The following is a 23,588-nucleotide window of genomic DNA, read 5'->3' as shown; positions in this document are numbered from 1 at the left end:
TAATTATTAATAATTCTATGGTAAACAAAAAAATCATTCCAATCAAGAATATTGTGAGTATGCCTGTGTTACAATTTAAACCAATATCCAAATTCAACAAAACTTCAAAATCAAGTAACAATGGTTGAATTTTGTATCTCTAAAAATCAAACTCAGGAGACTGACAAAATTGTGTCAAATATACGTTTTTGTCTTAGCACTTGATGAAAATAAAGATTATATCGCCAACAAAGACATGATCTAGAACTAAAAGTCTCTCAAATTGGGAGAGGAGTAGCGTAACAACATTTCCTCGTGCTCAAGCAAATCCAGATTGTTGAGTATTGGAGTCAGGTTTAATCCAAGTATCTGCACCACTGGATTGGAGTGTCCATACCAAAATGCACTAGTGATCTGCAAACACATAATTAAACGAGTGGATTCCACAAGTTGCTATTTGGAACCTTTGCTACTAGGAAAAACAATACTGTTTGAGTGTTACCTGCTTACAACCAAACACCTTAAGCAGCTTCAATGACGAGCAGCTATCTACTATCAATCCAACACTTTCATCTGTGATTCCACGGCACCATGATAAATCCAAACTCAACAACTTTCTTGAACACTTAGCGATGGAAAAGGCTGTGTTTGGTCCAACCTATAATACACGGGAGATCAGGATTCGAATATATGATGTGTATAAACACAAAACCAGAAAAAAAAAATGAGGCTGAAAGAAAAAAGTAGGAAAAATCGAGGTCATGGGGTGTCGACAAGTGTTCTTGGCGCTTTGATTGTGCCATGGCCAAGTCACATATATAAAGCCCAATACCACTTAGTGTAATTAACGTAGGAAAATGATTTTAACAATCCAGAGAGGTATTATGTACCTTTCTCACATTATTTAACGAGAGTTCTGTCAAAGATCCTCCACCGCTTTCCAGAAACGATGCTATCGCTTCATCGCTAAAATGTAAAAATAAAAAAGATTTGATTACTGGTCGGGAAAGACTAGGAAAATATTTGTTCACCACCAAGAATCATTCAGAAAGCAAGAAAGTCTAAGAAAAATAGTTCTAATTTTGATTCCTCAAAAAGTAATTTATATTCAGGGAGCGGAGCGAGGCACAGCTGATAGTCTGATACTTCCAACCAGAAATTTATCTGTAGCTTTAACTAATATATATAACAATTCTAAAAGAAGTTGACTAAGTAGTACATGGTGAAATGATAAGGTCGAGATCAGTTTCAAATATGAGATCACTGTGTAAGTACATCATCAAATATCAGATTTCATCAAATCAAATGCTGATTGTATTGTATCACTAAAAATCACACAAGAATCCGATGCCATGTAAAACCGAACCAGACTTGTTTGTAGTGGGCAAAAAACAGAAAATCAGCAAAAACCTGAACCCATTGCGGCAAAGTTTGAGCTTTTGCATTGATTTACAACCGTTGGCAAGGTGCTCCATTCCCAAGTCTGTCAAGTTATGCAGGTATGATACATTCAATGAACGTAGATCAACACATTTGCTCCCAATAGTTTTGAGAGAGCAATCAGTCAATTCCCTGCAGTTAAATAATTGCTAGAACATAAACTAATTTGAAATTGCTATTAAACATTCTGATGTCTGGAAAATAAAGTAAAATTAACTTACTGGCAATTAGTAAAATCAAATTCCTTAATACTATGTCCACAAGAATTAATCAATTCACTGACAAACTCATCTGTTACACTTTGAATTTCTCCAACAGACAACACTTCCAAACATTTGAACTTTCTGAAAGCAGGAAGAATCAGCATCGCGTCTATTTTCGGACAATCATCTATATAGAGTTCTCTCAAATTCGGTCCCAACAGATCCGCTATATTATTGATGCCATCACAGGTGAGAATGGGGCACTGTCCCAAATTAATAGATAGCAGATTCGGTGCAGCTAAAACAAGTTCTTTAAGTCCACTGTCTGATAAACGGCAAGCACCTCTAAGGGATATAATAGCTAAACTAGAAAATTTATTTGAGGATCGAGATAACATATCCATAAATGCTAGATCAAGCATGATTTGTCCACAGAGGTCAAGTTGAAGCACCTGCATCAAATTGCAAAATAATTAGTTTGATCCAAATTGAAAATACAAGGCCTTTCATAAATATAATATAAGAAAGATGCAACTATGCTTGTACACTTCAAAAGACAACCTTAGAACGGTAAGCACAAACTAAAAGAAAGAGCAAGACAAGTTACCATCAAATTTTTTGTCTGACAATTGTTAAATGCCTGATGAAATTGTTTATCAGTTAACCATGAACAATTCTTTATCCTTATCTCAGTTGGATATCCTTTCACAAGAAGATTCAAAACATGGACACTCATTCTACAAGTATCACACAACAAGTCTGTTAATCTTCTACGAAGCATATCAGGTACCAGTTCAAGTGATACTAGTCCCTCAGCATTTTCTGCAAGAGCTTTCACCGATAAGTCCAACAGAGAAGGAACAAGCGGAGCACTAATCCTATGATCCAGATTTTCGACTGATGGCTTCCACTCGATTACATCCTGGGACACTCCCTTAGAAGTCATTTCTCTAACCAATTTAAGCACTTCTGCAAAAGGGCCAGGAGAATTCTTTCCCTGATCAGACATTCTGTTTCCACTACTCTCACCAAGGTAGTTCGGACGAGCAAATCGTTTGGCAGTTCGTCTCAGAATTGCTTGGGTCGCTTCTGCTCTACGTTTTGATGCTTCCTCTTCATATCTCAACTCTAGCTCAAACTGATCCGGTATTGCAGGCAATGCTTCTGGTTGTCTGGCCATAACGTCAACATCATTCGGATAGAAACTGTTGAGTGATAACCACGAATTGTCCATATTAGCCATCCCCTCTTCTTCACCAGCATAATTCCTCTCATCACCAGTTACTGGACCATTTTCATCAACAAAATTATCCATAAGATTTATCTCTAATTCATGGTTCAAACTTTCCATGCTATCAGAAGACATTGGTATTTCCTTTTGTTTACCCTTCGCTCCAATACCACTAATAGAGCCCACAATCACCACCTCATCATCACTATCATCCGATACAAGGTTAATAATTTCTGTTCTCCTCTGATCAATCACGGGTCCTTCCAGAGTAAATCCTTGAAAAACTGGAACGTTGAGATCAATATCTTCCCGCGGTTCACTATGCCCAAACATCAAATCAAAGTCAGATTTGCCGGCTCGATTCAGGCCACCAAGAATTGAATTTCCGAAATCTCCAGAAACTTCATTTTCCACAGAGCCCCGTCTTCCATCCATTTCCGCCGAAACTATCGGTCCATTCTCAGCAAAAACTCTCTCTTCTTCACCTTGAGTCCCTTCCGAAACGCCATCATATTCATCAATCCCATTCATGAATCTACCTTTCTTGAACACCCCCGAGTTTTTAGTCATCCCCTCATCATTCTCATTCACCCTCTTCATTCCAACCAACTTCCGGATTAACTTCTATCCTTACTAAAAACAAGAAGATGTTCCAAACATAAACTAAAACCCACGAAAAATAAGGGGTTTTGTTTCAAAGAAAAGATAGAAATTAATCCTTTAAAAAAAAGAATTCGACAGAAATAAATTCTTGATGAACTAAAAAGAATGGCAGGGCGGGGCTCTCCACCCTATGAAGTATGGATAACACATTAAAAAATCAATCAAACCCAAAAAATCTTCAGGGCTCTCCCCCTCAAATCAGATGAAAAACAGAAGAAAGTGAAACCACGGAGTCTACAAGAACGAGAAGGGTTCCGGATTCCAGTCTTACATACAAAAGCAACAGCAACTAAATAACAAAAAACCCTCAAATTCCGACAAAACAATGCTAAATAAAAGAACGTAAAATGTGGAGGGTCACGAAAGAGAAAGGGTGGTGATGAGAAGGATTTGAACAGAATTAATGAAAGGGGTTCAGCATCATTAATAGGGCCTTCGGGAGGGCATTTACGTAATGCGAGAGTGAAGAAAACAGCTCCGCCGATGATGATCAAGAAAAGAGCAGCTGCATATATATATGTAAGAACGGCATCCAAATTCATTGACGAAGACTCGTGTGTGTGAGCGTATGGAATACCGATCGATCGGTGGGTTCAGAGCTAAAAGCACTGAAGAATTCAGATTTGGTCAAAACAAAAGAAAGAATCGATTTTTATCGCACAACCGCCGCTAAGCGAAGGGTGTACGTATATAATTATAATAATAATAATAATAATAATTTGTTTTGGATTTAAAATCAACACTCGAGTCGTTATTCACTTTATTTTATTTTATTTTATTTTATAAATTGATATTATCATCTTTAAACGTTCTTTATTAAGGTTTCCCATACAATTTATTATTTTAAATTTACTCACTTTCTATTTACTCTCATATTTTGAAAAAAAAACAAAACAAAGTAAGTTATGTGTTAGTCATCCTCACAAATATCTATCTTTTAGACGAGTTTAATTGATTCATACACATAGTAAAAAATAATATTTTTTTACAAGTCGAATTGAATATACGTTTCACAAAATTGAAACGTGAGACTATCTTATAAGAGTCTTTGTGGCAAAAAAAAATTAACTAATATTGTTTCTCAATTATTATGGAATAAGATTAAGTACTTATTTTGACATACAAAATTCCTATTACGGGGTTTTAACTTTTAAATACTTAATTTCGCCATTTGAATACTCCAAATGTATAAGAAAATACTATATTTTCGGGTAACCACGACAAATTCAGTCATTGTTGGTCTTTTCATGAAAAATGCATTAGGATGACTTATTCATGTCATTTTATTTTTTTTTAAAAAAAACATAGTTCATCACTTATCACGAAATAAGATTAAGTAATTATTTTGACTTACAAATTACCTATTTTGGAGTTTCAGATGTTTGATTTGACTCTTTGAATACTCCAAATGTGTAAGAAAATACTGGATCTTTGAGCGATCAACATAAATTCAGTAATTGTTGGTCTTTCATTGAAAATGCATTAAAATGACTTATTCATGTCATATAATTTTTGAAAAAACACATATTCTCACTCATCATAAAATTATAAAAATTACTTATTTTGATTGATAAAATACTTATTTTGGGGTTTTAGATATTTGATTTGGCTGTTTGAATGCTTCAAATGTATAAGAAAATAATTGAGTTCCAAATAAAATTAAATAACTTTTGATGGTGTCATTAGTGATGTAAAAATGTGATACCTAAATTGGTACAAAAAGTATTTAATTAGAGTCTACAAATACATGATTTTACTACCTAAATACTCGTATCAAATTATTTGTGGATGTCAAAATATAGTTCAAAGTCAATATTGAGTGGCACTGACGACGACATTCGTGAAGTAAAAATGTGATACCTAAATTGATACAAATAAGACATAATTCGAGTCGACAAATATCAAATTTTACCCTTTAAATACTCAAATTCAATTATTTTAGGATGTCAAAATATATGGTTTGAAGTTAATATTGAGTACCTTTGATGATGAGATTTTTGAATTAAAAATGTCGTAATAGAACCTAAGTCGATCCCACATATACTTGATTTTAGGCTTTTAAGACTCAATTTTGATTATTTTGGGATATAAAAAAATATAATTTCAATTAATATTGAGTAACTTTTGATGTGTCATTTGTGAAGTTAAAATTTGATGCTTAAATTAATATAAAAATTATCTAATTCGAGTCTATAAGTACTTGATTTTACTCCATAAATACTAAATTCAATTAATTTTTTTGTCAAAATATATAGTTTGAAGATAATATTGAGTGTCATTTGATGATCATATTTTTGAAGTAAAAATGTGATACGTAAATTAATACAAATAATACATAATTCGAGTCCATGAATAATTGATTTTACTCTTTAAAGACTCAAATTTTATTATTGGATGATGTCAAAAAATATAATTGGAAGTTAATATTTTATGCAGTGTCATTCGTGAAGTAAAAATGTGACCTGAATTGATATAAAGAAAACATAATTCGAGTTACAAATAGTTGATTTTACCACATATATAAATACTCATATCCGATTATTTTGAGGATATCAAGATTATAATTTGAACCCCAAAATAGATACTGTATTGGTCAAAATAAGTACTTTTTATAATTTCATGATGAATGAAAAACTATGTTTTTTCAAAAATTAGATGACATGAATGAGAAACTATGTTTTTTCAAAAATTTGATGACATGAATGAGTCATTTTAACGCATTTTCAATGAAAAGACCAACAATTACTAAACTTATGATGATCGCTCGAAAATCTAATATTTTCTTACACATTTGGAATATTCAAATAACCAAATCAAGCATCAAAAACTCCAAAATAGATACTTTGTAGGTCAAAATAAATACTTAATCTTATTTCATGATAAGTGATGAATTATGTTTTTTTAAAAATAAAATCATTCGAATAAGTTATCCTAATGTATTTTTCATGAAAAGACCAACAATGACTGAATTTGTCGTGATTAATCGAAAATTTAGTATTTTTTTTATACATTTGGAGTATTCAAATAGCGAAATCAAGTATCTGAAACCCCATAATAGTTACTTTATATGTCAAAATAATTATTTATTCTCATTCCATAATAATTGAGAAATAATATTTTTAAAAAATTATATTTTAGATGGAGAAGAAACATGTAATTTTTGTAGATAAAATAATATATTTATTTAAATAATAAAATGGCAAAAATTTAAATTTGAGTTTGTAGAGAGTTAAAACTAAAATTATAACATTGTCAGGTACTGATTCTTAAAAAATTGTGTTTAGGTACTTAATCTTAATTCAAACATTAGCAGATGTATTTTTCACAAATTTACCGAAAAAGTAATCAATTTTGTTTAGATAAAATTAATAATGAGAAAAACTTTTGCATAATAAATACTCTTCAATATTATCGTATTATCTTAAATGTTAATACTGGGAATCTTTAATTTTTTACACAAAAACAGAATATCATAATTATAATGAATTGAACAAATATTAACATAGTTCAAAATTTTAAGCGTTTTACATCAATTTATATCACTAGATATTTTAATTATTAAAGTAAAAATATTATTTCTTAATAATAGCATGGTTTATTAAAAGGTATAGATATTATTTCTTAATAATAGCATGGTATATTCAAAGGTATAGTCCTACTATATTCGCTAGGTAGAATCATAATTTTTTTTTTATAATTTTCCCTGTTTATTAAATATTTTTCGAATTTGTAATATTGGCTTTAAGAAAATATTAAATATTGTATTTAATATTGTGTAATCACTTGATTTAGTTACAAATTAAATAAAATTATTAAAAATCAATCAATTTAATTTATTTCTAACAAAGAAAATTAAGTATATATTTTCAATAAAACAAGATAATATAGAAAATTTGAATGTCGATCAAGGTTTTATACATTAAGAAAATCACATATAAATATAATTTTGTAAAATAATATAATAAAAATGCAATAATCATAAATAACACTCCCACGTTAATAATACACTTACTTGTGTATGTTAAGATTATTATAACATACTATCCTATAATAAATACATAAAAAGATAATAAATTTTGTTCAGATAAACTAATCCTCAAATAAAAAAAAATTATAAAATAAATAGTCTAAAATTATAATCACATTATCTTAAAATTGAGAATCTTTAAAGTTTTTATACAATTGCAAAAATGCCATAAGTTGAATGAATTGTACAAATTTATATGGACATAGTTCAAAATTTTAAATATTTTACATCAATTTATATCACAACATATTTTAATTATTAAAGTAAAAATATTATTTTTCAGTAGTAGAATCATATATTCAAAGGGATAGTAATACTATATTATGTAGAATCATAATATTTTTTGAACATTTATTGTGTTTATTAAATATGTTGTGAATTTATAATATTGGTTTCAAGTATATATTAAATATTGTGTAATAACTTGATTTAGTAACTAAATAAATAAAATAATTAAAATATAAATTAATTTAATTTATTTTTGTGAAATTATGTATATATTTTCCATGAATCAAGATAATAAAGACAATTGGACATTCAAGATTTTATATTAAGAAGGGTTTAAATTGAACACTTTTTTAAGTCGCCAAGGATATATAATTTGGCTTTGTGGTGGACTAGAGAGGTAAACAAATAGTCGAATATTAATAAAAATTTAAGATTAGAATTATGTGTATTCGAGTTCGATTAAAAGCTCGAAATTTTTTAATTTATTGGCTCGAGTTTGTTCGAAATCTTTGAATCTATTCGCGAGCTATTCAAATTATTGTTCGAATTGTAAGATTCGAGAATGAAGCTCGATATATCCGAAGAATTCAAAATGTATATATATTTAATAAATAGTCATATTATATTAATAAAATATTAAGTTTCGAGCGAGTAGCGTAATATCAAACAAAATAATTTAACTCGAGTGACAAATGTTGGATTAGAATACTTTATATTCATCTTCTGAAAATCACAGCATGAAAACATGTAACAGAAACTGGAAAGACCACATTATAGAACAACACATCGACAACCACTTTTTCATGTATTTTCTTGATGAAAACATGACATTATATCCGATGCAAAATAAGAGGAGCTCCATGCTGAGGTTGAAGGGTTATAACGGTATGTGGAGCATGAGTGTATGAAGGCGATAACTCAAACAAAAAATTCTGCAAAATCATACTCAAGGCGAGCTTCGCCTCCACCATGGCGAAGTTTTGGCCTAAACAGAATCTTGGCCCCCACCCAAATGGGAAAAATGCAACCTGGTCATCTTTTGCTGCCTTCGAAACTCCTCCTGAAAATCTCTCCGGTTTGAATTCCTTGACATCTTCGCCCCAGTACTCGGGGTCATGATGAAGCAGCATAAGTGGCAAGATGAGTTTCACACCAGCTGGAATTTCCATATCTCCTAGTTGTGTTTTTTTAAGTGTATATCGAGACTGGGTGGGCACAGGCGTATACAATCTTAGGACTTCTTGGAGAATCATTGAAACCTGGAAGAACAGAGTTTTCCATATTACACAAATTAGGCATTTGCCAAATCAAACTCGAACCCTTTTGCAAAAGCTTATATATTCTTCATTGGTTCTGTCATAGAGTTATCTGTTTCTTCTTAATTTGTTCGATATATATTTGATATTAATTTTATTCTTATTGGATAAACACGAGTCCATATCTGATAAAAATAAAATGACATATTTTATACTCACGATTTTGAGTTGATTCAAAGCTTTGACATCAGGTGTTCTCTTTCCGAAGACTTGAATTACTTCTTCTCTGGCTTTTTCTTGCCAGTTTGGATGCATGCACAATACAATCATAGTCCAAGTAAGCCAGGTAGCTGTAGTCTCTTGGCCTGCAAAGTAGAACAGCTTGCATTCTTCAATTATATCATCAATTGTCATTTCGTTATCGCTTTGCTTTTGATATTGTATCAGCAAACTCAACAAATCATCATCCGGATTTCCGTTTTTCGCTTTTGTTTCTTTGCTAAGTATCATTTCTTTCAAAGTTGTTCTGATCTTTCTGTCAATCTCGTATCTTCTCCGATTCTTCTTCGTAGGTAGGAATCTGCATCAATTGATAACAGGGTCATATTCTCGTATTCTTGTGTTATTTTTTTCCTCATTTCTTTCTCCAAGCTAGAGCTTCAGACTGGATAATCAACGGAAATTTTTATTAAGACAGTAGATTTCACTTGAATTTCTCGCACATTTTAAGGTTGTCCTCTAGGCTCTAGCTAGTTGACAGAGAGATAATCAGATTATACCTTAAACCTGGGAAGTACAGTGATAGAAACGCTTCAAGAACCAATACAGCTTGTTCCTTTTGGAGTTCAAATATGGTCTTCGCTTCCTCAAAACTGATCCCAAAAGCTGCTCGAGCAATGACATCCGATGAAAGATTCTGCATTTCTGGCGCGATGTCGAGTTCGAATTTCCCCTCCGAATCAACCGATACTTTGTTCCATCGTTCTACCAAGTTACAGCAGCTTGTCAAAAATGCCGGCACCATCCCCTGTCAGGACAGTGAAACAAAATCTTACACTCAACTTCAAACTTACACATAACTCAAGAAACAAACATTCATTACCTGAATTTTTTCGAGATGGAATGCGGGAGTGATTAGTTTTCTTCTCTTAGCCCATTGATCTCCCTCCAATGTGGAAAGTCCCAGCGTCAAAAGATCGACCAAAGGGTTCAACGGAGGCTTTCGAAAGTGACCATCTCTTTCAGTGAATATGGATTTCACCAGCCCTGGATCTGCTACAAGCAGCTGTGGACTCCTCTCGTGCCAGCTCAATGAAATCTTACCTGTTTCATTCACCAAAACATTAAACTATCACTAAATTTTATACTTCTAAATCTCCCACACAATCATTCACCATAAATTCGATGCTCCAGTGGTTGCCCTCACTGCATATCCAACGGCCAGATTGCATATACACTGAGCACATATGCAGCATCGAATTTCCCCATGTCCCTTTGAAACTTACCATACTTCTGCACCATTTGATACCAGAAAGGATTGACCCGTGGCGCGATAGAATGGTTCAAGGGCATGGGTTTGGACCATGCTTCTGCTGTAAGCTTCTTAATTTCCACCATGTCTCCATACATAAGCTTGTAGGAGCTGCCTTCAATTCCTGCACGCCTCAAATACTTCTCCAGCTTCTTGGGCTTCCACCAGATATAGTAAACAACACCGATGATGCACAGATTTAGGATCAACACAGCACTGGAAATTACTCGAAAATACCCTACAATGAAGCCTCCCTCCATTCTTTACTTTCCTTGATCCCTGTTGTTTTCTTCCACGACATGATTGCTGGATTTTAATATAGAATTTAAATAAAGTATATTGTCATTTCAACTTTTCTTGTTCATCAAGGACTCAAACTGTGATAAAATAAGTATAAATAAATATCCAAACGGCCCGACAGTAATAAGCAACGTGGAGATCACAGGTCCAATAATGTGAAGAATGGTGCCAAAAGATTTCGGTTTGCTGTACTTTACTCCGCCTTGATGCCCAAGGACTTGTAAGACCACGTGTGAGTTATCAAACATTATGTTTATTTTTCGTGGATAAGATGTAAAGTGTTCTTATTATTATTATTATTTTACGATGACATAATTTAGTGTCAGTGTTTATTAGATAAATTCTTCCATTTACTCAAAAACATGCAAATCATATTACTAGTCAAATATATTGAAGTTATTAAATCTATTGTTTCTGGAGTAACTCTCTTATGAGACGGTCTCACGAATCTTTATCTGTGAGACGGGTCAACCCTACCAATATTCACAATAAAAAGTAATACTCTTAGTATAAAAGAGTAATATTTTTTTATGGATGACCCAAATAAGAGATCTGTCTCACAAAATACGACCTTTGAGACCGTTTCACACAAGTTTTTGCCTTATTTGTGAATGAGTGAGAAATTATTTAAAAATAAAAGTCAAAAATTGAATTTTTTTAGACTGTGTGTTTAATAAATAAATTATTCTAATATTATATTTTTAATAAAATATTAAAAAAGTCCTTGTTGGAGATTGGGATCATTGTATATTGTAAAATTTAAACACATGTAAAGAATAATTTTAGATTAAACAAAAAATATTTGAAGTAAATTATCCATAAATTTTTATTTATTTACCAAAATCACTTTTAAAACATAAGTATACCAGCTTCCAGATTTGGATTAAATTAAGTAGAAGTATAAGTAAAATTTAGGTTAACAAACACAAAAAAGTTAAAATATGTATGATATTAAACTTGATCGTGGGCTTACATTTGTGCAATTTCTCAAATCTAGTCCAGCCCAAATAATATCAGTGTAAAAAATTTAAGCCCATTGGAGGTAAAGAGTCCACTTTCTGTCACTTTCGAAAATATTGAAACAAATTCATCAAAGTTTCCGGATTCAATAAATCATATAAAATTTGTTGACATATTATTTATTGAATGCATAGATTTGACCACTTTAAATGGTTGATTTTGACAGTCATTCATTCTTGTTAAAACAATTATCTCAATTACATCTAATAATATATTTTTTAGATACAACAACATCACAAAATATATGAATGATATCGAGTTGTTTTTGTGCATCAAGCCCGCACTCCTAGATGGTCGATTGAAAGAATTTGCATGGTTGTAAATTTGTTGATGACATGTCGGATTTGAGTTTGACTTAATTCATGATCTAATTTTCTACCCAACAATTTGTCTGAGATGGGTCAATTTTATAATATAGATATTCTATTATGATCACCAACTAAAAAATATTACTTTTTATATTAAAAATAGTGTTTTTATTATAAACATGAACAATGTTTTCACAAATAAAGATGTATGAGAGCGTCTCACAAGAGATATACTCAACTTTTTTTTGACGACTTCTCCATAAAAAAGTTAATGACACCTTGAAGACAATATTCTAAGGGTTCGCATAGTTTGTAGGACGTGATAGTTGAATGATTAATAATTTGATTGATAAATGTTTGATAGGACAAGATATCTAATTTGGGTTGTATATAATATCATGTGTGGTGCAAATTTAAGAAGAGTGATAAAATCATGACAAACTTATTAATGACCAAAATACTCTTAAATGTTATATTTTAATTTATTTGCCATAAGTGTTCACTTCTCCCCTAAGCTACTGTCTGTTTCCCAAAAAATCTGACGGGAAATGAAAACCCTCTCCACATTGTTCTCCCTTCAAGATCGTAAGGCGAGGTCAGATCCGTGAAAGATATGAACCGAAGATCCACCGGTAACTAAGATATGTTCAACACATTTGTACCAAAATACGAGAACGTGAAACACAAATTGTTCATCACTCGATAGTTTTCCTCAGGTTTATCTACTCTGAAAAACGTTATGCATGAGATACAAAATCAATAATCACACATAGCTTCAAAGCTGTATTTTCTCGAATTTTACCTTCGAATAATCTTCAAATTTCTACAGATCGGACTTAGAAATGAGGATTTTTGGTTCACCACTTTCCATTTGTAAGCTACTGCGTAGCCATCGGTTCTTCAGAAGAAAGAAGGACAATGGCGTGTCCGTAGGCCACTTGCAATTTTTTATTTTACAAACAGGGGTATTTTGGTCAATAAACTTTAAGAGTGCAGCCGGATAAATATTATCCACATTGAATGCATGGATTTATTCTCCAAGGAAAACAGTAAAATTTGTCTAACTAATAGTCAATATCAAATATATAAATGAAATCAAACAAAGGATTAATAAACAATCACACCTTAATAATGCTTACCAAACTGGGCCTAAGAGTGTAAGATTATTCCTTGATTTGAGAAATTATTTGAATGAATGGTTTAAAATGAATAAACAGTGAAATTGATTTTAAATCCACTGCGATGATCCGAAAAATGATTAGTCGATGATTTAAAACATGTTGTCAAATTAATTTATCCAGACAAAACAATGAATTTATTATTATACTTTTGAAATTCTTGCAATTTAAAGAGTCTAGTTAAATTGAGTGACTTAAAACCATAAATTTCAAATCTATTTAACTATTTGGAAATTATATTGAGTGAGTTTCAAAATTTAAATGATAATTAATATGGATTTAAACCTCCTCAAATCGAGTCATTCAATCCAGTCGTAAATTAAAGATATCATCTCGTTAACCCATTTTCTTGAGACAAGTCGATTTCCGGTTCGGCCATGGTCGAGTCAGCTTAGTCCGATGAATTGGACCGGACCAACCTCCTAACTCTTCACTTATCCATCTATCACGTGATCAACATGTACGACTCGATGTTTCATACAATAAACAAGAAATTACAATAAAATATAATATAATGTAGTAATAAAAATAAAGAAGAAATTGTGAAATTCCATCTTTAACCTTATCTACCACCACACATCCCACGTGCTTCATTATCAAATATTAAAAGATCTCCGGCTGCGTTTTAGACTTCCCCTATCTGAACAGCCATGTCCGCAGCGACTCTTCTCCGTTTATCTCTCTCCCCAGCCTACGGCAGCCATGAGTTTTCGCCTCGCCTCCACAAGTGGCGGAGCTTCCAATCACCTCAACATCTGCCTAGAATCCATAAATGCAGCCGCATTTCCTCTAAAGCTGTGGAATTTGAAGCGCCTAGTGAGCTCCGGCTGCAAGAGAATTCGGCTCGAGAAGAACCACAATCAACGGTCCTGCTGGACGTATCTGGAATGATGTGTGGCGCTTGTGCGACTCGCGTCAAGTCAATCATTTCCGCCGACGAGCGTGTTGACTCGGTCGTGGTGAACATGCTGACCGAGACGGCCGCGATCAAGCTGAAGGAAGATTTTGAACATGAATTCTCCAGCGTGGCGGATGAATTGGCGAAAAGAGTGTCGGAGAGTGGATTTGAGGCGCGCAGAAGATTATCGGGGATGGGGGTGGAGGCCAAGGTGCGGAAGTGGAGGGATTCTGTGGATAAAAAGGAAGAGTTGCTCGTTAAGAGTAGGAATCGGGTGGCGTTTGCTTGGACTTTGGTTGCGCTCTGTTGTGGTTCTCACGCATCACACATCTTGCACTCCGTCGGCATCCATATAGCCCACGGTGAGATTTTAGAATTTCTTTTCAGCTTTACACGACTGCTGTTGCGCAATTTACTACTCATTTTCTGTGTCTTAGTGCCACAAATACTACTGTACAAGAATTCTGTTAGAATTTGCCGCCTTGAGTCAAGTATCGTTTGTGTTCCATGGATGTGTGGCTCAAACTTAAAGGTGATACCTTTCCGCATCAATATGTGATTAAATTGCCCTTTAGGAATTAAGTTCAACACTTTTTCTCAATTTTTTCGATAATTGTTCCATCTAGTATCTGTGATGCTAATGTACGGTAGACTTCCAGTTTTTATTTCAGGAAATTTTCAGTTCTGGAAATGGTTAATAAAATGGTTTCAGTTCAATTATCGTTGTAAGAATCAGTGGCGGCAAGACTCTTTAGTTAAAATTTATAAAAGTTTTTGAATTGGCCTCCATATTTTGAAAGCAATGTAAAATTAGCTATTGGTTTAAAGTGTGAAAATTATATATGGTTTGAGAGAGTTTCAATGGTGGCACGTGAGTATTAATATACCTACACTCTTGGATTAATTGACATGTGGTTATCATCATTATGAAGAAATTCCAAACCGACGGCCCTAAAAATTTAAAAGAGTGTTTGGAACATCATTTTAATTGATTGCGTTTTATCGTTAAATTGTTCACGAGGTTTTTTTACAAGTAATTATATAGGTTAAATGGATAAAGAGGCTTTGTTACAAGTGATTGGAACATCATTCCAATGGAATTGGATTACATAATTAATATCACGAGGTGTTGTTACAAGTACTTGCTTATGTTAAGTACTTGATATGTTGTCTAACAAATTCCCATTAAACTCATGGTAAGCAGGAACAACTAAAACTTTAAGTATAATGGAATATTTTTTCCTTACAAAATATAACTTGCTATAAGTTCAAATATATTTCTTTGACAAATAATGGAAAGGAAGAAAAAAATCAAATTCATAAATCACATGCAAAATAGTAGAAAAAGAAAGAAAATAGAGGAGAATGAAGAAGGGCAAAAGGACACCTGCTTGAGACGGCTGGAAAATGTAGGTTTTATTTTAGCAGGGTTTTATTATCGGATCGACTTTTTAGATATTTTTGATTGGATCATATTTTTGGGCTACAAATACTAAATTTTATAGTTTTATTCTTATTACACGCCAATGTTTTACTTCCAAACAATTATATTATAAACTTTTTACACGAGTTAATTGAATTAAAACCTAAATTAACTTCTAGTAAAAAAAACCTAAATTAACTTAAATAATAAAAAAACCTGAATTAACTTATATAAGATTAACCGTCGGTGTTCAAATATTTAGTCTGCCTATTGTATTACTAAGGCGATGTACTTATGAGAGTCTGTTTAATCATGTTCCCAAGTAAGTATTTGCAAATCCACAACTGCTGGTAAATTAACGGAGTTATTTTCTTCTATAGGATCAATGTTTGATGCTCTACACAATTCATATGTGAAAGGTGGTTTGGCTTTGGGATCTCTCTTGGGACCTGGACGAGGTGAGTCTCTGTTACTAGCTTGGTTTTTGTTTATATTTAATTATCACCATTTACACAACTCATTAAATCATGGTCCAGACTTACTTTTGGATGGATTAAGGGCATTCAGAAAGGGTTCACCCAATATGAACTCTCTTGTTGGCTTTGGATCAATTGCTGCATTTGCCATAAGTGCGGTAAGGGCATGGTTGATTCTGGATTATTCATCTTACCAAGTTTCAAAATGATTTGAACTCATTAATTTTTAATTACTTTTTGTAATGTGTATCAAATGAGTAGTCATTTTTTTACAGGCTTATAGCTTTAAATCACTAATATGTTTTCCCCTTTATAGGTGTCGCTCCTGAACCCTGAACTTCAATGGAATGCAGCGTTTTTCGATGAACCTGTATGGTTTGCCATAACTTAATATGTTTTCCCAGCTTATCCTTATTTCTCGTCATACACGCAATCTTGATTCTGTTTTGCTTTTGATTCTTCGCTTGATAAATAATGAGATATAAGTTGGACCATCTACTTTTGCTGCTTCTGTAGACATATGTGCGGAAAGGTTGTCTGAATGTGTAACTTGTGTATTATGTTCATATCTGCTCGCGACCTAGTGTTTTTTTTAGCAAGTGAACTGAAAGTAAATTTTTAGCATGCAGGTCATGCTTCTTGGTTTTATCTTATTGGGCCGTTCACTAGAAGAAAGAGCAAGGATCAAAGCATCCAGTGACATGAATGAGCTTCTGGTTTGTTTCATATGCTCTAACTTTTTTCGGGTTTTGTGGAAACCATTTTTCATCCCCAACATGTGGAGCAATATCACTGACTTGGATGCACGATATATCTGACACATCGCATGCCAGTAGAAAGTCTGTTTCAATAAGTTTGGATGTTACACCATATTCTTTTCTAAATTCATTTATTATCATTTGAAAATTTGTCTGACAAATTTTCTAGATAATCCGTTCATGCCACTTCTTGGTTGGATGAATATTCACTTTATGAACGCTGTTTTTGTGGTTGTGAGTCTCAATGAGAAACTAAATTCATAGGTTTCATAATTTCTATCCGAACTACTATTACAAAAATGTGTATATAACTTGAGGTGGAACATGTGGTTATACTTGCTACTTGTCGCATACTCTTTTTGTTATCTGGACAATATCTTGGTAACTGCTAATTGTTCATGCTGCAGTCACTTATATCAACTAAATCAAGGCTCGTAATTACTCCCTTTGGAAGTGATATTTCTGCTGACAGTGTTCTCTGTTCTGATGCAATGTGCATCGAAGTTCCCACCGATGATATTCGAGTTGGAGATTCAATCTTGGTCTTACCTGGAGAAACAATTCCTGTAGACGTGAGCAACTTTCTATTGAATCTTTCAGCATTTTTGAGCCATGTAAAGGAAATTTTTTCCCATTGATGCTGCGACTCTATAATGCTTGGATAAGACTGTTTGTATCCACACCATTATTTATGTATTAGAAAATGAAGTGCATGCCAAGGTCCCTTCGTCTAGTGGCAAGGGCGAGGCCCCAAGAACCAAGAGGTTTTGGGTTAGAGTCCCACTTGTCTGGGTTGTTGATTAGACAAAAATCCCCCCACCCACATTGTATTAAAAGAAAAAAAATGAAAATGAAATGCAGTGGTGATAACATAGGTGATGATTTTTGTTGAGTTCATCAAGAGCAGATTAATTTCTGCTGATAATATTTTTGATGCAGCTCCCCCAATCAAACCCAGAAAATATAAAAATAAAATACTAAAACAGAAGAAAAAGTTCATTAAAATAACAAATGTCAAATTAGTGGTGTAGGGTCATTCTCTGAAAGATAACTTATTGAAAGAGATACTAGAGTATATCATTTATTGTTTTGTTTTTATGCCTTGATCTACTATCATTTTGGTTGAAGGAATGAAAAAAATGCCTAATTAATGGATGAATGAACATTATTCTGCCTTGCAGGGAAAAGTGCTTGCAGGTCGAAGTGTAGTGGATGAGTCAATGCTTACTGGTGAATCTCTTCCTGTATTCAAGGAGAAAGGCCTTTCTGTTTCATCAGGGACAATTAATTGGGTATGATATGTTATGAAAATGTTTTTAGCAATTTATGTTCTTTCTGATTTTCTTATTATTTCACATGGCTTTTTAGAATTTGTTTGCTATCTCTGCTTCATATTTGGAATTTTCTACGGTAGACGCATACTACTACTGAATGAATACTGTAAAGGTCGATTAGCTCACACTGTTCTAAGTTAAATTTGTAGTTCGATTCATTCTGCAGTCTGTTTATTTAACTCTTTTTGTGTATGGCTTTTATGCTTCATTAAGTCTTTAAAAATGATATATTTACATAGTTAACATAAATTTGGAGCAGAATTGTGTGGGATGTGTGGCTCATTCATAGAACAGCTCTGTCAGCTGTATCGTCATGAAGACCCTGGCTTGATGAAGATGGATTTCTTAATGCATGTTTTATAAAATGTCTGACCGTTCTTAATTTTATTGTTTGATTTCTTTCCACTAACATTTTCAGGATGGTCCTTTAAGGATAGAGGCCTCTTCCACAGGATCAAATTCAACAATCTCCAAGATTGTTAACATGGTTCTCTCTCTCTCCCTCTCTCTCTCTGCATGTGTATGATTTTGTGTGTGCCTTTTGTTTTTAGTGAAATCTCTGTCCTTAAAAAAATATATTTATCAACGTGGTCTTGAGACTTTTCTGCAATTGTCTTTAAGGTAGAGGAAGCTCAAGGACGTGAAGCACCCATCCAAAGGCTAGCAGATTCAATTGCTGGCCCTTTTGTCTACAGTGTCATGACATTATCTGCAGCCACATTTGCTTTTTGGTAGCTCTATGAATCTACACTTGTATTTCACAAGATTATGAATGCATAAAAGTGACTCTAGTTGATGCTACATATGGAAGAGGAGATTTAACTTAATTATGAATTAAACTACAGTAAAGAATCTTTTATTTTACAAAGATCATGCATTTGTGATGTTAAAGTTAGTTCTTGAATTCATCTTCCGCAGCCCTCTTCTAACTGAGAATCATTGATCACTTGCCAGTACATAATTCACTTGACTTTTTATTTCTTTTATTTTATAGAAAGATGAGTGATATTTTGACATGATATTACTGGTGGTGTGTTTATGTCCATCATGTGCTTGACACCGGCTTCTTTTTTCCTTTCAGGTACTACATTGGAACACATGTATTTCCAGATGTGTTGCTTAACGATATAGCTGGGCCAGATGGAAACTCTCTGCTTTTGAGCATGAAGCTGGCTGTAGATGTTTTGGTGTGTGATTATGTGGATTTATTTAAATTTAATTGGATTTATTTAAATTTAGTAAGAAATTAATTCATCCTCTGTGATATTCCTGTTACACATAAATTTTTCATATGTGAACTAGAGTTGCATGTCAGGAGATCTTGTATTCCTATTAGTCAACCTTTACTTGACTAATTTTATTTTCTTTTCCAGGTTGTTTCGTGTCCATGTGCTTTAGGCCTCGCAACACCAACAGCAATTCTAGTTGGAACCTCCCTTGGTACAGTTTTAGATGTATTTCAACTTTGGGAACTCTTCCTCTTGTAGTAAATTGATTATAGTTGCTGATAATATAGGTTATTTAGTATTGGCAATTTGGTTGCATCTACGAGAATGATTGTTCATCATATTAGTTCCCTTAATTTAGTCAGATTCTACCAATTTGAAGAATTTATCTTCTGTCCTTAGGCTCAATGTTTGCCACTGGTGTATACGTTAATCACAATCAAGATGGGATTTGTAATCAACACAGTGTAATGTTTAGTTAAAAAAAAATCCTTCATTTGAAAAAAAAAAAGCACATCTCCGTGAAGTTCAGTATGAAAGATCCGGTAAGCCCATCACTTGATGGATGACTATGTTAATCAACTTCAAGAAATTTTATATGTTTAGCAAGTGCAATATATACTCGGAAAACTGTGCAAGTTTCTATAGTACGTCAACCTAAGGCACCATCAGACAATACATCATGGACTTCCGTGTGTTTTTCAATTATTGATATTGTGGTGGTTGGAAACTCCTGCTGTGATACTGTAGGTATTGCATTCTAGAAGCTTTATTTTCCCCCACTTTTTCATTGACATCAGGAGCAAAACAAGGACTTCTTATCAGAGGAGGAGATGTGTTGGAACGCTTGGCAGGCATAGATTACATTACTTTGGATAAAGTACGTATGCAAATACCCTGCTTAATCTTCTGCTTTAATTTTAACTTTTCTAGTGTAACACAAAGTTCCATCCATATCCATCCACATAAAAAGGATAAGATAGGAACAAAATAAATATGCAATCACATTTTCTTTTGTAAATTTTCAGACAGGAACTCTCACTGAAGGAAAACCTGCTGTGGCAGCTGTTGCATGTCTGGGTCCAGATGAATCAGAAATACTTCAAATTGCTGCTGCAGTGGAAAAAACAGCCTCTCATCCACTTGCAAACGCTATTGTAGCTAAAGCCAAATCATTAAATTTGAATGTTCCTAGCACTACTGGTCAACTAGCTGAACCGGGCTCTGGAACCATGGCTGAAGTGAATGGGCTTTTAGTGGCAGTTGGCAAATTAAGTTGGGTGCACGACCGTTTTCAACAAAGAACAAGCCTCTCAGACCTAGAGAGACTCGAGCAGTCTGTGACACAGCAAACATCGGTGAATTTATCATCATCTAATCATTCAAGAACAATTGTTTATGTCGGTAGGGAGGGAGAAGGTGTAATTGGTGCTATAGGAATATCTGACAACGTGCGTCATGATGCTACATCAACTATATCTAGGTAAATTCATTTTATTAACTGATTTGGCACGCCTATAGGAACATCCCAAGCCTTGGAAATGTTATAGAACAATGTTAATGTTTTTAATTATTATTTCTAGCAATAAACAGAATTCCTTTGCTCATGCCTTATAATATGTATTCAAATTGGAAATTATGAACCTGCTTCAGGCTTTCATTTACCAATAGATTTTTCTACTGTATTCTCTTTTATATTCTTATAATTTTTCCAATTTGAACCTGCTTCTGGCTTACATTTACCAATAGATGTTTCTACTGTATTTTCTTTTTTATATTCTCATAATTTTTTCCATTTAATTATCGAAAGGCTTCAGCAGAAGGGAATTCGTACAGTTATTTTGTCAGGGGACAGGGAAGAGGCAGTTGCATCTGTAGCAAAGACAGTTGGAATAGAAGATAAATTTGTAAACGGTTCTTTAACACCACGGCAAAAATCTGGTGTTATTTCTAGCCTTCAAGCATCGGGCCATCGTGTTGCTGTGGTAAATATAAACTTCAAGTCTTTTATTGGCTAACCATGTCTACTTTGTGAGTAATGAATTAATTACTATATATTTTAAAAACTAGAACTCCTAAACGAACTTACACTTTTAAAGGTTGGCGATGGTATTAATGACGCCCCTTCCCTTGCACTTGCTGATGTTGGGATTGCTTTGCAAATTGATGGTCAAGAAAATGCTGCATCAAATGCAGCGTCTATTGTACTACTGGGAAATAGACTTTCACAGGTATGCATTTTATTGAAAAGGAAAAAGTTTATGATGTTATCAAATATGCCAGCAGTACTGAGAAATTGGATTTTCAGTTATAAGGTAGTTCGTTCCTGTATTTTAAAGTGTCCAAGTATTGTACTTTTCACTGTGGTGTAGTCGTATATTTTACTTAGTACTGAGTAATGTTTTGCTTCCGCTTCTGTGGCAGGTAGTAGAAGCGGTTGATCTTGCCAGAGCAACAATGGCAAAAGTGCGTCAAAATCTGACTTGGGCAGTCGCATATAATGTTATTGCGATTCCTATGGCATCGGGAATACTACTTCCCCATTTTGATTTTGCAATGACGCCTTCTCTTTCCGGTGAGTGCTTTCTATTCTGTTTCTATCTTCAGGTACTACATAGCTAAGCATATGCTGCATATCTTTGTTTCTAACTAAGCTTTCCTACCAAGCAAATACCCCATTTACAACGATGCACCAGTTATTCTCTGACACCGATGTTTACTATATTTCTTTAGAGGCCTAGGAATACTTGGCTTTCCCGTTTCAAATTTGAAGTCAAATATTTTATTATAAAATGTTTGGTTCTGGCAGGGGGGATGATGGCTTTGAGCTCAATATTTGTTGTCAGCAACTCACTACTGCTGCAGATACAGAGCCCTCGGAGGAAGACGGAAAAGAGCCACTACAACAATTAATGCCAAATAAAAACAAGAAGCGGTGAGTTGGAGCTTCTTTGATTTGAAATTCATTTCTTAAATGGCATACCGGTAATGTATTATGGAAAACCATGGAATGGGTATTGGAACTTTTCACCATCTCATTGTTGCACAGATCGAGACATCTGCACTTGTAAGGCAAGCTGTACCAAATATTTAGAAGAATCGAGGTGATATTTTCTTCCACATTAATGATTTCGTTTCATAAGAAGAACATTCAGTGTTGTACTTTTTTCAAATAAATTTTTTCAAGTGTAAACAATTGTATACTTTAATATTCTGTAAATTATCCTTACTAATGTATTCTGAAAATAAATATACTCTCGGTCAAAGCAACTTCGACAAAATAAGGAAGGGTTTATTTCAAGTCTTTTTCAAGATTTTAATCATCGAAGTTTTGTAAATCATACGTAAGAACTTAAAATAATCACTTACAAACACCATGCAAAATCAATCTGATCAACAGTCTCCTAACCTCATCTGGTGGAATGAAATCCCCTGCTCTGTTGTGTGATGTTTTGTACTAATGATTATTTAAAGAGTAGGTTTTTTGTGAGACAATCTCATGAATCTTTATCTGTGAGACGGATCAATCTTACCGATATTCACAATAAAAAGAAATACTCTTAGTATGAAAAGTAATATTTTTTTATGGATGATCCAAATAAGAGATCTATCTCACAAAATACGACTCGTGAGACAGTTTCACAATAGTTTTGTACTCCAAAAAATGAACGAGAAAAGTCAACGATGCCGACACCCCTAATGATTTAATTTTGTGGAATGCACATCTTGAGCTTACTACAATTCATCTTCCTCCATCGGACTATGTGGAAGTCCTCCTCGTGGCAAACCTTGTCACATAAATCTCTAATACGCAGCTTGATACTTGCTAGCAGAGGTGGAGCCATCTTTGGGTTAGGGTAGGCTCCAAGCTCACTTAATATGGTGAGTAAGATATCGATTTCAACCAAAATAACCGACCGAACTGAATTAATTTGAAAATCGATTCGATTTATTCTGAAGTTCGGTTTTAGTTTTCTATACTATTGTTTGTTCGGTTCAGTTTCAATTTTTAATATAAGGCTTCAGTTAATCAAAAATTCCGAACTTCTATAAAAAAAATTAGTATTATTAAATTTTATAATAATATTATAAAGATATAAATATTACAA

The 23,588-nt window shown here is 33.4% G+C and overlaps 3 protein-coding genes and 1 long non-coding RNA gene across 6 annotated transcripts; 1 reads left to right on the top strand and 3 right to left on the bottom strand.

The window, feature by feature from the left end:
- Positions 1 to 21: 21 nt before the first annotated feature.
- LOC140979833 (DNA repair protein RAD7-like) lies at positions 22 to 4,186 on the bottom strand. Its single transcript, XM_073445422.1, has 6 exons — positions 2,230 to 4,186; positions 1,641 to 2,074; positions 1,390 to 1,551; positions 870 to 945; positions 482 to 637; positions 22 to 393 (listed from the first exon to the last, which is right to left on the bottom strand). Exons 1-6 carry the CDS (start codon positions 3,451 to 3,453, stop codon positions 247 to 249), a joined length of 2,199 nt encoding a protein of 732 aa, XP_073301523.1. The 5' UTR covers positions 3,454 to 4,186; the 3' UTR covers positions 22 to 246.
- Positions 4,187 to 8,464: 4,278 nt separating this feature from the next.
- LOC140979832 (cytochrome P450 CYP72A616-like) lies at positions 8,465 to 10,920 on the bottom strand. The gene is made up of 5 exons (XM_073445421.1): positions 10,533 to 10,920; positions 10,130 to 10,350; positions 9,807 to 10,054; positions 9,247 to 9,607; positions 8,465 to 9,030 (listed from the first exon to the last, which is right to left on the bottom strand). The coding sequence occupies exons 1-5, from the start codon at positions 10,816 to 10,818 to the stop codon at positions 8,602 to 8,604; spliced, it is 1,545 nt and encodes a 514-aa protein (XP_073301522.1). The 5' UTR covers positions 10,819 to 10,920; the 3' UTR covers positions 8,465 to 8,601.
- Positions 10,921 to 13,987: 3,067 nt separating this feature from the next.
- LOC140979830 (copper-transporting ATPase PAA2, chloroplastic) lies at positions 13,988 to 22,731 on the top strand. Of its 3 annotated transcripts, none has more exons than XM_073445419.1 (18): positions 13,988 to 14,624; positions 16,066 to 16,143; positions 16,222 to 16,319; positions 16,478 to 16,531; positions 16,791 to 16,877; positions 17,327 to 17,491; positions 18,101 to 18,211; positions 18,672 to 18,740; positions 18,875 to 18,984; positions 19,335 to 19,440; positions 19,627 to 19,693; positions 20,280 to 20,359; positions 20,508 to 20,962; positions 21,290 to 21,464; positions 21,579 to 21,710; positions 21,904 to 22,054; positions 22,289 to 22,411; positions 22,526 to 22,731. In XM_073445419.1, the coding sequence occupies exons 1-17, from the start codon at positions 14,015 to 14,017 to the stop codon at positions 22,390 to 22,392; spliced, it is 2,652 nt and encodes an 883-aa protein (XP_073301520.1). In that variant the 5' UTR covers positions 13,988 to 14,014; the 3' UTR covers positions 22,393 to 22,411; positions 22,526 to 22,731. The 3 variants fall into 3 exon arrangements, with proteins under 3 accessions (XP_073301520.1, XP_073301519.1, XP_073301518.1); XM_073445418.1 differs by having other exon boundaries at positions 22,289 to 22,414; positions 22,529 to 22,731; XM_073445417.1 differs by having other exon boundaries at positions 22,289 to 22,731.
- Positions 19,626 to 20,291, bottom strand: LOC140979831 (uncharacterized). Its single transcript, XR_012175811.1, has 2 exons — positions 20,168 to 20,291; positions 19,626 to 20,121 (listed from the first exon to the last, which is right to left on the bottom strand). It is a non-coding gene; the product is annotated as an uncharacterized lncRNA (long non-coding RNA).
- Positions 22,732 to 23,588: the final 857 nt, after the last annotated feature.

Source organism: Primulina huaijiensis, chromosome 6, assembly GCF_012295235.1.
Source record: "Primulina huaijiensis isolate GDHJ02 chromosome 6, ASM1229523v2, whole genome shotgun sequence".
Lineage (NCBI taxonomy): Eukaryota > Viridiplantae > Streptophyta > Magnoliopsida > Lamiales > Gesneriaceae > Primulina > Primulina huaijiensis.
This window is presented reverse-complemented; position numbering and strand designations above follow the sequence as displayed.

Excerpts from the sequence above, each read along its gene's own strand:
- LOC140979832 (XM_073445421.1), bottom strand. The coding sequence starts at position 10,818 with ATGGAGGGAGGCTTCATTGTAGGGTATTTTCGAGTAATTTCCAGTGCT. Across the intron at positions 10,055-10,129 it reads TCCATCTCGAAAAAATTCAG|GGGATGGTGCCGGCATTTTT; the intron begins GTAATGAATGTT and ends CTGTCCTGACAG. Across the intron at positions 9,608-9,806 it reads CTGTACTTCCCAGGTTTAAG|ATTCCTACCTACGAAGAAGA; the intron begins GTATAATCTGAT and ends CAATTGATGCAG.
- LOC140979830 (XM_073445419.1), top strand. The coding sequence starts at position 14,015 with ATGTCCGCAGCGACTCTTCTCCGTTTATCTCTCTCCCCAGCCTACGGC. Across the intron at positions 16,320-16,477 it reads CTGCATTTGCCATAAGTGCG|GTGTCGCTCCTGAACCCTGA; the intron begins GTAAGGGCATGG and ends TCCCCTTTATAG. Across the intron at positions 16,878-17,326 it reads GTGACATGAATGAGCTTCTG|TCACTTATATCAACTAAATC; the intron begins GTTTGTTTCATA and ends TTCATGCTGCAG.
- LOC140979833 (XM_073445422.1), bottom strand. The coding sequence starts at position 3,453 with ATGAAGAGGGTGAATGAGAATGATGAGGGGATGACTAAAAACTCGGGG. Across the intron at positions 2,075-2,229 it reads GTCAGACAAAAAATTTGATG|GTGCTTCAACTTGACCTCTG; the intron begins GTAACTTGTCTT and ends AATTTGATGCAG. Across the intron at positions 638-869 it reads CGTTAAATAATGTGAGAAAG|GTTGGACCAAACACAGCCTT; the intron begins GTACATAATACC and ends CGTGTATTATAG.